At 47.1% G+C, this 14,064-nt stretch overlaps 1 protein-coding gene across 4 annotated transcripts in view; it reads right to left on the bottom strand.

The window, feature by feature from the left end:
- The window catches only part of DDX4 (DEAD-box helicase 4), a 1,777,277-nt gene that overhangs the window by 1,148,578 nt on the left and 614,635 nt on the right, over window positions 1-14,064 (bottom strand). For all 4 annotated transcript variants that reach the window (XM_086960639.1, XM_086960640.1, XM_086960641.1 and 1 more), the window contains exon 9: window positions 8,522-8,659. In XM_086960639.1, coding sequence (XP_086816765.1) covers window positions 8,522-8,659 — 138 coding nt within the window. The remainder of the gene's footprint in view (window positions 1-8,521; window positions 8,660-14,064) is intronic.

The following is a 14,064-nucleotide window of genomic DNA, read 5'->3' as shown; positions in this document are numbered from 1 at the left end:
GTTACAAATGGCGTTTTAGGGGATTTAAATACTTAGACATATACGTCACCCCGCAAGAATCTGTGTTCATGGACAAAAACCTACAGAAGACCCTGCGGAGGAGCAAATCGGATGTCTCCCACTGGAGATCCCTTCCACTAGCGCTTTTGGGCAGGGCAGAGCTCTTTAAAATGCTTGCGCTCCCACGGTTTCTCTACACGCTCCATAAGAAATGCGTTACTTACCTGTAACTGCAGTTATCCAGTATTGGTGTCTTTCATAGATTCACATGCCTGAATCATTCCCCGTCGTCGAGACGGGAGCCTCCGGTACATAAAAAAGTAATGTCCTAAGACATACATAAAGAGAATAGGTCTAAGGGTCTAACCTTAGTAACCTATCTAGGTCCTTATGCAGGAAGGACCAAATAGAGTAGGCTCCAGGGTCCCACCTTGGTAGCCTATCTGTGTCCTTTTGTAAAAAAAGGACCAAAACAAAGGGAACAACCAATCAGCTACTACCTCCCTCTAGAACCTTCCTGTGAGGAGCCTCAGTCTCTCAGATTTTCGTACGCACCAAGTTGGATAGGTGTAAACCTGTAGAGAGAGGTGAGTCCTTCCAGGGGAGGCGGGAGGGTGCATGTGAATCTATGAAAGACACCAATACTGGATAACTGCAGTTACAGGTAAGTAACGCATTTCTTATCCAGTATTTGGGTGTCTTTCATAGATTCACATGCCTGAATCAGAGTAGCAAGCAATACAATATGCACATTCTGTGAAGATACAGACAGTATATTACTGCAAGAAATGAACATTTGTGACTGTAGGAAAAAAACAACAGCATACAATGTCATGCAGAATCTAGTAACAAAGAAATGTGCATACCAGCCAAGGATGGTGGGAAGTAGGAGGGCTCACCTCACTGGAATAGATGGCGAAGCACTGCTCTGCCCACTGCTGCGTCTTTCGTCAGCTCAGCGTCCAAGCAGTAGTGCCTGGTGAAGGTATGCGGGGACTTCCAGGTCGCCGCTCTACATATGTCTAGGAGTGGCACTCCAGCAAATAGTGCCGCAGACGTAGACATGGCTCTGGTGGAGTGGGCTTTGGCCCGTGAGTCCAGAGGTCTTCCTGCCTTCTCGTGGCAGAGAGTTATGGCTGAGGAGATCCATCGTGATATGCTCTGTTTAGTTAAGGGCATGCCTTTCCTAGGCCTGCTGAATGCGACAAAGAGTTGGGATGACTTCCTGAATTGTCTTGTTCTGTCAAGATAGAATTTTAGGCATCTTTGAAGGTCTAAAGAGTGCAGTGATCTCTCAGCCGGGGTAGATGGGTTCGGAAAGAATGATTTAAGAACCACCGGCTCATTAAGATGGAAGTCCGAAGGGACTTTGGGTATGAAACGTGGGTTGGTACGCAGGATGACTCTGTCCTCCTTGAATTGAAGGAATGGGTCCTGGACGGAAAGGGCCTGTAGCTCGCCTACTCTTCTGGCCGAGGTCAGAGCAAGTAGGAGGGCTGTCTTCCACGACAGGAATTTTATGTCAGACTTGTGGATAGGTTCGAAGGGATGTTTCATCAGCTGGTGAAGAACTATGTTGAGCTGCCACGTTGGAGGGACAGGTTTTGGTCTAGGGAAGGACCTAAAGAGGCCTTTCAGAAATTGCTTAATGAGTCTGTCCGCCCACAGAGAGGGGCCCCTAGAAGTTCGAGTGAACCTAGAAATCGCTGCCAAGTGGACCTTGATGGACGCATGGGCCAGGCCTGAGTGCGCCAGGTGTAGAAGGTATGGCAGGAGTTGTTGGGGAGTGACCCGGAAGGGGTGTAGACCCTCCTTTTCACACCAGATGCAGAAGCGTTTCCACTTGAGAGTATAGGTCTTTTTTGTGCTGTTAGCTCTGGCGTTGGACAGGACATCTTTGCACTCTTGTGGGATGTTTAGATGGCTGAACTCACGGTAGTCAGGAGCCAGGCTGACAATTTCAGAGGGCCCAGGTTCGGGTGGAGAACCTGCCCGTGAGACATCGTGAGCAGGGTTGGGTGACTGTGAAGACGAAGAGGTGGGTGGACGGATAGACGGTGGAGCTCCGTGTACCAGTGCTGCCTCGGCCAGGATGGGGCGATGAGGATTAGAGTGCAGGGCTCCGATTTCATTTTCCTGATTACTCTGGGTATCAGTGGGAATGGCGGAAAGGCGTAAGCAAACACGTTCTGCCAAGCTATTGAAAATGCATTCCCTAGAGTTCCTGGTTGGGGAAGCCTGCTTGCGAAGCTTGGGCATCTGGCGTTCTCCCTGGTGGCGAAGAGGTCTATCTGTGGTGTCCCCCACTTCGTGAAGATGTGGTTCAATGCACTCTCGTCTAACTCCCATTCGTGGGATAGGGACTGTTCTCTGCTGAGGGCGTCCGCCAGGACATTGTCCTTGCCTGGAACGTATTCGGCTTTGAGGGTGATGCCATGTTGTAGAAGCCAGTTCCAAACTCTCTGAGATTCTCGAGAGAGAGATAGCGAGCGCGTCCCACCCTGTTTGTTCAGGTAGTGCATAGTCGTGGTGTTGTCCGTCCTGACTAGCACTGGGGAGTTTCTGATGCGCGGGAGGAACGATTGGAGCGCCAGGAAGACCGCCCGTAGCTCTAGAATGTTGATGTGGAGCTTGGACTCCTGTGGCGACCATTTTCCGTTGGTCTGCAGTTCTTGTAGGACTGCACCCCAGCCCTCCAAGGATGCATCCGTGGTGATGATATGTGGTTGCGCCGGAAGCAGGAACGGTAGTCCTTGCGACAGGTGTTTGTCTGAAGTCCACCATTGTAGACTGTTGATTAGATGTTGAGTGACTCGTAAGCGGTCCTCGAAGGATCCCTTCGCTTGTGTCCATTGTTTTGACAGTTCTTCCTGAAGGGGGCGCATTTTTAGGCGGCAGTGAGGGATGAGAAGGATACATGACGACATCATGCCAAGGAGCGATTTGAAGAGGCGGACGGTCAGAGACTGTTTGGATGCCACTGACTTGGCCAAGGAGATGAGTTTCGACTTTCTCTCCTGTGATGGAAAGGCCTTCGTGCAATCCGTGTCCAGGGTAGCTCCTAGGAAGGTGATGACTCGAGCTGGTGTCAGGGATGACTTTTCCCTGTTGAGGGTCAGTCCAAGGCGGCGGAAAAGATGCAGACAGGCGCTGGAAGATGCAGCTGCGGCTGCTCTCGACGGAGCTTTTACCAGCCAGTCGTCCAGGTAAGGGAAGACCTCTTGTCCCTGCTGGCGGAGATAGGCTGCGACCGGAGAAAGGCATTTCGTAAAGATCCTTGGAGCAGATTTGAGGCCGAAGGGGAGTACGCGGAATTGGTAGTGTATCCCTGCGACTGCAAACCTTAGGAACTTTCTGTGACCCTTGAGGATAGGGATGTGGTAATAGGCGTCCTGTAGGTCGAGTGATGTCATGTAATCGCCTTTTTCCAGGAGTCCCAGGATCTCCTGTAGCGTGACCATTCGAAACGATTGCTTCTTGAGAAACACGTTGAGGGCTCTTAAGTCGAGAATTGGACGCCATTTCTTCCCCTTCTTGTGGATGAGGAAGAAGTGGGAATAGAAGCCCTCCCCCATCTGGGCGTGTGGAACTTTTTCTATCGCGCCTTTCTGGAGCATGGATGTTAGTTCTTGCCGAAGCAGCCGCAGGTGTCTGTGAGGACGCTTGACAGGTGGTGTCTGAGGAGGGTTTGAGAGGAATTCTAGAGAGTGGCCGAATTGAAGGAGTTGTAGAACCCACCGGTCTGTCGTTATTTGCCGCCAGTTTTGAAGGTAAAAGGAAAGCTTCCCTCCAAGTCGCAAGGGAAGCGATGGTGGAGGGGCTGGCCAATTGGAAAAGTCATTGTCGATTGCCTGCTGGTCTCTTCTGTCCTTTCCCTCTGTAGGACGATTTATTGAAGGAGGACTGACGTCCCGACTGGTTTTGGCGCTGTTGAAATTGCGTTTTACCCTGAGAGTAAGAGTAAGAGGACTTGTTTTGATAAGATCCTCTATAGGAGGATTGTCCCCTCCCCCTGTTGGCACGAAAGGACTGAGTGCGAGATTGCAGAGTGCCCAGGGCTCTGGCTGTGTCAGTGTCCTTTTTAATTGCAGTGAGGGCTTCGTCAATCTTCTCGCCGAATAGGTGATCGCCATCATAGGGCATATCTAAGATCTTGGTCTGGACCTCCTGTCTGAAAGAGGTGGCTTTAAGCCAGCCTTGGCGTCGCAGGACAGCGGCTCCCGCCAGCTGTCTGAATCCAGTCATGGCCACGTCAATGGCGCAGTCTATCAGTTCTGAGGCCGATGTTTGGCCCTCAAGGAGGAGCGAGTGTGCCTCCGCTTTAGCATCTTCCGGCAGGTCGGCAATGTAGGGCGCGATGTCCGCCCAGAGTTGGCGGTTGTAACGCCCAAGAAGGGCGATGGAATTGGCAATTTTCACCGTTGTCGCAGAGGTAGTGGAAAAGCGTTTCCCAACTGCATCTAACTTCCTGCCTTCTTTATCTGGTGGTGTCGATAAAGGTGATGCAGGGTTACGCGAGTTCTTCTGCGCCGCCTGGGTGACCACAGAGTCCGCCTTGGGGTGACCCGTGAGGCATGCTGGAGCTGAAGACGTAGCTCTGTACTTTTTATCCAGTTTGGGTACGATTACCTGTAGGGAAGCTGGAGATTGCATGAGCTGCTTGCCCTGTTTGAGTAGATAATCAATGATCGGAATCGATCTAGTAGTTTTCTTAGTTGGTTCTTTAAAGTCATAGAGGAAACATTCAGTTTCCTGAGATTCCATTGACATATGGAACCTTTTGGCAGCCCTTTCCATGAGGTTATGGAAACCTCCAATATCAGCAGGTGGAGACTCAGAAGATTGTGGCTCCGGAGAGGCTGGAGAGTGAGTAACATAGTCCTGGTCCGCATCCACGTCCGTATCATCATCTCGGACTTCCCCTTCTTCATGTTCTCTGTCCTCTTCCTCGGACGAGATAGGGTCTTGAGCAGGGTCCTGTGTCCTAGGAAGGACCAGTGGAGGGGGCCTAGGTCTTGTCCTTTGTGCAGGAACGGGCACAGATGGCTGCGGGGTTGGTGGGACAGTAGGGGTGGCTTTCTGCGGAAACCGCAGTTTGTAGTCTTGGACGAGAAAGCTCAAGTCTGCAACCAATGAGGCCGGCAAGCACACCATTGGGGTCACCTGGGTGTGGACTTGGGTAGGCACTACTGGAGGGGTCGATTCCTCAACCTCCTGCTCTTCGTCCGTACTCTGGCACTTGACAATTAGGTCGGAAGGACTAGTGGCTTGGGTAAACTCCTCCTCCTCCTCCGGCTCCTGGTCCTGTAAGAAGCAGGATGGTGTCAGCTGTTGGACCTTACTAGGTGAGGTCATCTCCGGAGTGATCTGCCTTTTGGTGATCCTAATGGAGACATGGGAAGTCTGAGCGTCCATTGCGTGTGACAAGAGCTCGGATTCTTTCCAGGTACCAGTAGCCGTCGGTATAGTCTTCGTCGACGGTGCATCCGTCGACGACCCTCTCGTCGACGGAGCTTTAAGCAGCGTTTCCTTCGTCGACTGCTTCGTCGTCGGCGCCGCCGTCGACGGAGCGCCCTTCGTCGACGGAGTGTCCCTCGTCGACGGCTTCGTCGACGGTGTGACTTTCGTCGACGGTGTCGTCGTCGACGTCTTCGTCGACGGTGCTGTCGTCGACGCCCTCGTCGACGGTGCCGTCGTCGATGTCCTCGTCGACGGTCTTGTCGTCGACGGTGCGGAGGATGAAATCGGTCGTCCTGCTGACGACGAGTAGGTTAGAGTCGTCGATGAGGAGGACGCCGACGATGCCATCGTCGTCGATACCGTCGTCGTCGATGTTGAGACGGTTTTAGGCGATGAGGTGGTCGCCGATTGCGCCGTCGTCACCGTAAGCAGTGGTTGCTTCCTAGGGACAGGAAGGTCCTTGCTAGATACGGCAGGCTTGCCCTCTGAAGCCTTTTTAGACCTCTTAGGAGGGGTCGCTGAGTGGCCAGGCGAGGAAGCCCTAGGCCTCTTCAGGGAAAGTTGTGAGGCGACCGACATGCTCCCACCCTCGGAAATGAGGTCGGTCGGTTTGTCTTTGAGCCTGTTCAGCCAGATAAGAAGTCTCCCTTCCCGGTCTTTCTGGGTTTTGACGGAGAACTTACGGCAAATCTTGCAGTCGATGGTCTTGTGGTGAGGGTAGAGGCAATACAGGCATTCCTCATGTTCGTCGTCCACGTGGAGCCTTAGTTTACCACAGGAGGCACAGGGACGGAAAAGTGCTCTTTTCTTGACGTCAGCCATAGTAGAAAGTCGAAAAAACTGTGAAGTTTGGAGAAAATACGATATTCCTGAGGAGAACTCAGGTGGAGACTCCCTAGCACAACGTGCGGTAGAAAATCTGAGAGACTGAGGCTCCTCACAGGAAGGTTCTAGAGGGAGGTAGTAGCTGATTGGTTGTTCCCTTTGTTTTGGTCCTTTTTTTACAAAAGGACACAGATAGGCTACCAAGGTGGGACCCTGGAGCCTACTCTATTTGGTCCTTCCTGCATAAGGACCTAGATAGGTTACTAAGGTTAGACCCTTAGACCTATTCTCTTTATGTATGTCTTAGGACATTACTTTTTTATGTACCGGAGGCTCCCGTCTCGACGACGGGGAATGATTCAGGCATGTGAATCTATGAAAGACACCCAAATACTGGATAACACCCCATTTCCGTTCCCGCTCTCCTACTTCAAGGCAATTGAGGCAGAGTTCTCCTCTCTGCTATGGGACAGGAAACCGGCCCAAATAGCACATACCAAACTGGTTCGCAGCTGGTATGACGGTGGTATAGCTCTACCGAGTATCAAACTGTACTATTGGGCGGCACATTTAACGACAGTGAATCAATGGCTTCACTCCCCACACGATGAACCAGCCTACAGGCTGGACAGACAGATACTACCAATCTGGCACGCAGCACAGAGGGCACTGGGGTGGGATGGAGTACCTACACTAGCCACACCACTCTGGGACACACGCCGCCTGGGCACGCTAGCTAACACTAAGGGACCTTATTGGCATTACAAAGATAGGGGACTTATGGGCAAAAGGAAATGGCCTATCATTTACAACCCTGAAAGAGAAATATGGAATGGCAGACACACAGAGATACAGATACCTGTAAATTAGGCATGCACTGCAAAGTGCCATCCCGACAGGCACTGATCTGGCTGCGTCCTCTCCCCTAGAAGAAAGGCTTCTTACCGAACATCTGGAAAAAAAGGCTATCTCACAAATATATCGCAAATTCGTAAATAATCTCCCAGATCCTATGGCAGTGCTCCGCAGCAAGTGGGAGGTGGAGTTAGGAGATATAGATGACACAGATTGGATGAATGCGTTGGCGTCGCCCAGAGACCGGCCATCCCATCACGCTTGAAATTAATCCAGCTTAAAATATTACACAGAGTGTACTACCCACGCACTATGCTGCACAAACTGGGTCATGTCCCTGATCCAGCTTGCTTACGAGGGTGCGGACAAAGGGAAACATTTTTCCACATCATCTGGGAATGTCCTATCATACAAACATACAGGGAACGTGTGCTAACAGATTTCAGAGGTGGGTGAGGCCGAGATTCAGCTGGATCCAGGGTGCTGCCTTCTTAACATCTGGAAGCCTACAGACCTCAACCTGGCGTTACAAACATAGGCCACACTGGGATTAGCAGTTTCAAAAAGGAATATAGCACGAAACTGGGGTTCCGGTGTGGCCCCCGCACGAACGCAGTGGGAAAATGATATGGACATAGCAATGGTAGCGGAAAGGGCTGTCTATCTACACAGAGGTTGCCCCAGAAAATGGTCTAGGATATGGGGTAAATGGAACGAATCACGTGGGACAATTTCTGAACCACCGCAGTCCACAGCAGACCTCGACATTGGCCCATAGACGCATATAGTGTACATTTATTTGTTATGCAGTTATATACCTAGGAACAACCTTTGGAGGAGGTAAGGTTTAGAAGAAGGCGCAGTACTGATAATAGATTGTGGTGTGGCAGTGATGAGCAGTCTTATACTATTACAGGATTGTTGTTGGGAGGCATATTGTATTTAATCTGGCTGGGATGTACTGTGGGGGGTTGGGAAGGGGAAGACCGAAATGAAGTCCTATGCACGATGGTACAATGATGTGCTGTAACTGCGGAGATCCGACTTTTACCTAAGACAACCTGTAAGGAGAAGGTGTTTGTTTACATTTGTTTCTTGAAATGCCGAATGTATCATCCGGAGATAATTCCTAATAAAGAAGTTGAAAAAAGGAAGAAGAAAAAAAGCATGCAAATGAAAAGATCCAATTCTAGAAGGTCAGCAGTGGAAGGTGTGCAAGCAGATAGTTAAACAGTTCTCGCCTGTTAACATAAACCTCTCAATTAAGCTTGCTGTGGGGTGTAGACTTAAGCTGTAACTCAGGTAACACACTGAAAAGTTCCATCATTCATAGAGCACATCAATATTAAGTATAATATGGCTCAGTAGTAACTTAACTCACTTCGACCAAATCCTCCACGTGTGCCTCTGCCAGCAGCTCCTCTTCCCCTTCTTTGACCAAAAGTATCTTCAGAGTGACTAAATCCTCTGCCAGCACTCTTTTCTCCAAACTCCTCTTCTACATTTCCATCTCTAAAACCTTAATTAAGAAATTAACATGGATAAACAAGATTTTAAAGTCAATAATAAAAAAAAAAAATTATCAAATCCAAACCATCCTGTATGCACAAGGAAATTCCTTAAAACAATGAACTGCTGCAAACAAGACATTAATTTACAGCTGTTAGAAGTTGGGAGACTAACATGATTATACTTGCAAAAGTCCCACAATTGTGTAAATAAGGAGGGGAAAAAAGAAAAATCACATTTCATAGTTTTTTGGTCAGAAAATGTGCACGTTAAGTATTCTGCTGAAGAACAAGCACCTTACCGTTGTTAATCCTCTTTCTGGTGCATCTAACCACAGATTCTTTATCTTTAGAATAGCCTCAGACTGGATCGGGATGATTTAACAGCAATGCTCTGCTCGCCAATAGGTGGCGTTATGTGGCTGCGTCAGACTTCATTTCCGCCCCAGCTGTGGTGTGTGTGAGAGTGCGTGTGCGAGTGTGTATACATCTGCGCACCAGCTTTTTTCTTTCCAAAAAAAGCGGACTCGAGCTTAATTCCTTAACCTTTTTTAGACGAGTACGAGTCATGAAGGAGATGCGGCAATGGTCCCAGCCACAACAAACCTCAGAAAACAGTACAAAAAAAGGAGGAAAACCAGGCGGAGCAGGAGGGGGCGCTCAGGCTGCAACACCCATGGTAACTCGCAGCAAAGGCAGAAGAGGCAAATGGTAGAACAAGAAGAAAAAATAATTATAAATCTATCGGAAAGGAAACTCAAGATACGAAGAATCTGTACTAAGAAGTGGAATGACCTTCTGCCCAACGGCGAAATTCGATCCAGTACTGACTAGGATTGACCTCTAAGTTCGTCCGTAAACTGCAACTCCAGAAAATATTTGCACTCAAAGCCAACTCTCGAATGACAACGGTCCCTGAAGACAGAGAACCTGATGAGGCTGAACTCCGGGACAATAATATGACAATACTTAGAACTGTGCATGACCTAGCAGAATAAGAGTATGTTCCCGATTCTATGGAGGTATTAAGGAGAGAGGATATAAATCAAGTGGGGGATCCGAGCAATTTAAAAAAGAAGTCCAGAGTCCTCCCGCACGTCACACACGATGCAATAGACGTGTTTAATGAGGCAATCCTCCAAGATCTCCATAAAATGCACACAACAGCAACGGAATTAACCAAAAAAAACTTCAAATATCTCCAGAAATGAATGGGAAGCAATTAAATCTTTGAAACTAGATACCACCATCGAAATAAAACCCTCAGACAAGGGAGGGAATATTGTGGTCTTTAGTAAACACAAATACAAACAGGAAGCCATGAGACAATTGCAGGATAAGAACTGTTAAGAGGTCATCAGCAAAAGAGACTATGTAAAATGCACTTTGGAGTTATACTCTATTGGAGGGGTGGAGGGATGATACTTGGCTCCGTTTGTAAAAGACCTGCCCTCCTACGTGAGGGATACTCAAGACTTCCTCAGACAAATTGACCGCATCAAATGGGAGGCCGATATGATATTAATCACCCTTGATGTCGCCAATTTATATACCTGCATTAGGCATGATGATGGGACCTCCGCTGTGTGATGGTTTCTTGGGAAGAAAGATCTGAAATATCACCAACATAACCGCATGCTGCTCAAAATGACTGAGTTCTGTCTTCATAACAACATCTTTCTATTCGCAGGTACATTGTATCGACAAACTAGAGGGACTGCAATGGGCACGTGCTTCGCCCCCAGTTACGCGAACTTGTTTGTGGTCTGGTGGGAGAAGCACGTGGTCTGGGGTGGAACCAACGAGAAATGGCTGGATCATATGATCTGGGCAAGATACATAGATGATCTCTTTGTCGTCTGGCGCGGCGACACGGCCTAGGCTGAGGAGTACGTGGCCGCCCTGAAAGACAACTATTTAAATTTGAGATTTACATAGAAAACTCTATAGAAAACCTACAGCGGGCAATACAGTATTACATGCGGCAAGTCATCATCCAAAATGCATGATACGGAATATCCTATTTGGAGAATTGCTCCGCTTGGAAAAAAAACTGCTCGGACCGTAAAGATTTTCTACAGGCCCGAGATGCTGCAGTTACTAGATTCGAGGCCAGGGGTTACTCGAAAGTACTACTAGTTAGTACATCAAATAGAGTAGATGCTATTGATAGGAAGGACCTTTCTTAAGAACCCAAATAAGGAAATCGGCGGAGGGTCAGATACGGATGATTACAGGTTTTAACATGAGATCTAGTGAGCTTGTCCAGATTTTTTATAGGAACTGGCACATCTTGAAGACAGATTCGATCTTGAAAAACAAGTTACCCCCTAAACCATCTATAACTTACAGGCGGTGTCAGTCACTCAGTGGTCATCTGACAATGAATCATTTTGAGGATCCGCCAAAATCATCCAAGATGAAATCCATACAAGGTTTCTTTCCCTGCATGCATTGTAAAGCATGCAAACACAGTAGGAAGAGAACCAAATATGAGGGAAGACCCAAGGACTCACGACCCATCAGAGAAATGAGAAAATTTCTAAATTGTAATTCAGATTTTGTCATCTATTGTTTGGAATGCCCTTGCTCAAAAAGATGCATTGAAAGCACTATAAATCCGGCGACAAAACGTATTTTGGAGCACATGCGTGCCATAACAAACAAAGATAAGAACTACCCGGTGGCACGCCACTTTGAAACCCATCACAACAGTAATCGAGACCTTTTAACATTCTTCTGCCTAGACCAGCTAGACAGGAAGGAACGAGGTAGGGACAGGGTAAAAGCACTAAGGGTGCTAGAATCAAAATATATAATCGATCTTCAGAGCATGCAACTGATAGGGCTCAACAATGACGAAGAATTATGGGTCCACCTAGAATAGCAGATAATAGGCAGACAAGATAAGCTATATATAGCACAGAACACAGCGGTTACATCCAATAGTAACACAAGAACAAACCCCAATATACCAACGTGACACTTATAGCTGTACAAGCACTATCTCCCTCTCCCTCTCTCTATAGAAAAAAGTATCAGCTTCACTGACAAAGGCCGATTTAGGGCACAATCGAAAAACTATCGACATATAACAGTCGAGCATGCCCATACAGGGTGTAATAAGAATAAATAAACGCATACATACACAATACACAGGGAATAAAGTGATCATAGATTGAAGATGGCGATGTAATTATCACACACTATGTTGACTATAGATATATATGATCACATACTAGGACATATCTGTATGTTCCTTCTAAATCTAACGTATGACCGACGAGAGAATAGGAAACATCAGAATGCAATTAGTTCTGTGAAGACATGCCTAACTTTGCACTTTTTCCCTGATTATGTTGTTAACAGGATGCAACATGATGAAATTTGAAATGTTATTTACTGTGATACAAAATCAAGTTTTTTTGATTTGCACGAGCACTTTAACACCACTATCTCAAAAACTATATTTTGTAAATTTTACGAAATTAACCCACTGTAAGAAGTCCTCTTTCCATGTTTAGGGGAGGGTGGAGATATAATGGTGTTTCACACAACACACTGGTTGACACTGACGAAGCCGAAAGGCGAAACGTGTCTGACGAGGGGGCAGGGGGTCTACCAATAAATCAATTTTACAAACACAAACTTGGAGTGACGTCTACTTTCGTTTATTCACGGACGCGTTGCAAATTATATATATATATCGAACTACATTATTTCCCATGCCTGCAGCGACCCAATCACTGTGTAGTGAAGTGCATCTTCGATTTTAATGAACTGTAAACCTTAAAAAGAGGCACCAATATGGCGCAACTCAGGTTGATGAAGGCAGCTTGACTGCTGAAACGCGTCCCTGTTCGTGTAAATGCTGTAACCAAGAAAATTAAAACGGAAAGAACCCCCACAACAACGTGTGCTGGCTCCTCAATGTAATTTAGTTGGGGAATATATTTATTTATTTCTAAGTGCCAGCGGTAGCACCCCCTTCCGAGCACCATCAGCGATTTGGCAGCACGCCAGTATACCGCAAAATGTTCATTGCAAACTGAGACCGGCGCGCCCCCATGTAAGGAGTGAGCAATGGAGACGAGGAGAAGGCGCCTGTGGAGGAGCGAGTTCGGCGCTGGAGGCGTATGCATCCTTGGCGGGGACTGGAGCTCCTGCACTGAAAAGCACATCCTCACCCTAGTACAATCACTCCTAAGATGGAGCTGGACACCGCAAAAGGCACTGACCTAAGAATGCGGTGGTTTTGTGGGACCGTACTATTGCCTCTAAGGTTTGGTTACACCGGACACACGAAAATTCAAGCTTCATTTTGAATTACTGCTGTAAGTCCCTTTTCCTTTGTATTTCGGTATCTGATCCAAAATTGTGAGCTGTCTCCGAATGCAGAGTGTGTTTTAAACGGAGAGAAAGGAACTGTTAAGGAATCGGCAGTATTTGGAAATCAGCGATGGTATCTGAAGCAAGAATGTGTAAATTGCCTAAAAGCGTGACTTTGGTTTTAAAAGGAAGGATATTAATGGTGATGCCTTCAGATGCGGTTGGAGGACTCGTAACAATCCAGTCCGGGTTTTCATTTGCAACATAATAGAGCATGTTGCGAATTGACTGTCAATAGTACAAAATAAGAGGGCATAACGTTGAATAACATAGTCTGTAAAAATAACCATGAAGCAAATTTCGTTTTTGCAGGGTTTACATTGTTGTGGCTTTGTTTAAACATATTTTGGTTATGCCTTCTGTGGGAAAACGAACTACATTATTTCCCATGCCTGCAGCGACCCAATCACTGTGTAGTGAAGTGCATCTTCGATTTTAATGAACTGTAAACCTTAAAAAGAGGCACCAATATGGCGCAACTCAGGTTGATGAAGGCAGCTTGACTGCTGAAACGTGTCCCTGTTCGTGTAAATGCTGTAACCAAGAAAATTAAAACGGAAAGAACCCCCACAACAACGTGTGCTGGCTCCTCAATGTAATTTAGTTGGGGAATATATATATATATATATATATATATATATATATATATATATATATATATATATATATATATATATATATATATATATATATATAGCCAACGACGAAGTTGTCACGCAATATCCAAAAAGACAACAAGCTGAGGCCCAAATGCATTCACGGTGAAGTTTTAATCGCTATTAAAACTTCACCGTGAATGCATTTGGGCCTCAGCTTGTTGTCTTTTTGGATATTGCGTGACAACTTCGTCGTTGGATGTATTGGGGAAGGCGAAACCCTGCTGAGGCCCACCATTGAAAAGTGGGGCGGGCTCATTTCGCCATTATCTGTGATATATATATATATACACATACACACACCCCCCCCCCCTTCACACGGACGTCACCTTGTTTCTTAACTCTGCCCACACCCTCAGACAATGAGTACA

This window comes from Lissotriton vulgaris, chromosome 3_1 (assembly GCF_964263255.1).
Source record: "Lissotriton vulgaris chromosome 3_1, aLisVul1.2, whole genome shotgun sequence".
NCBI lineage: Eukaryota > Metazoa > Chordata > Amphibia > Caudata > Salamandridae > Lissotriton > Lissotriton vulgaris.
The sequence above is the reverse complement of the archived record's forward strand: the minus strand, read 5'-3'. Positions and strand labels throughout refer to the sequence as shown.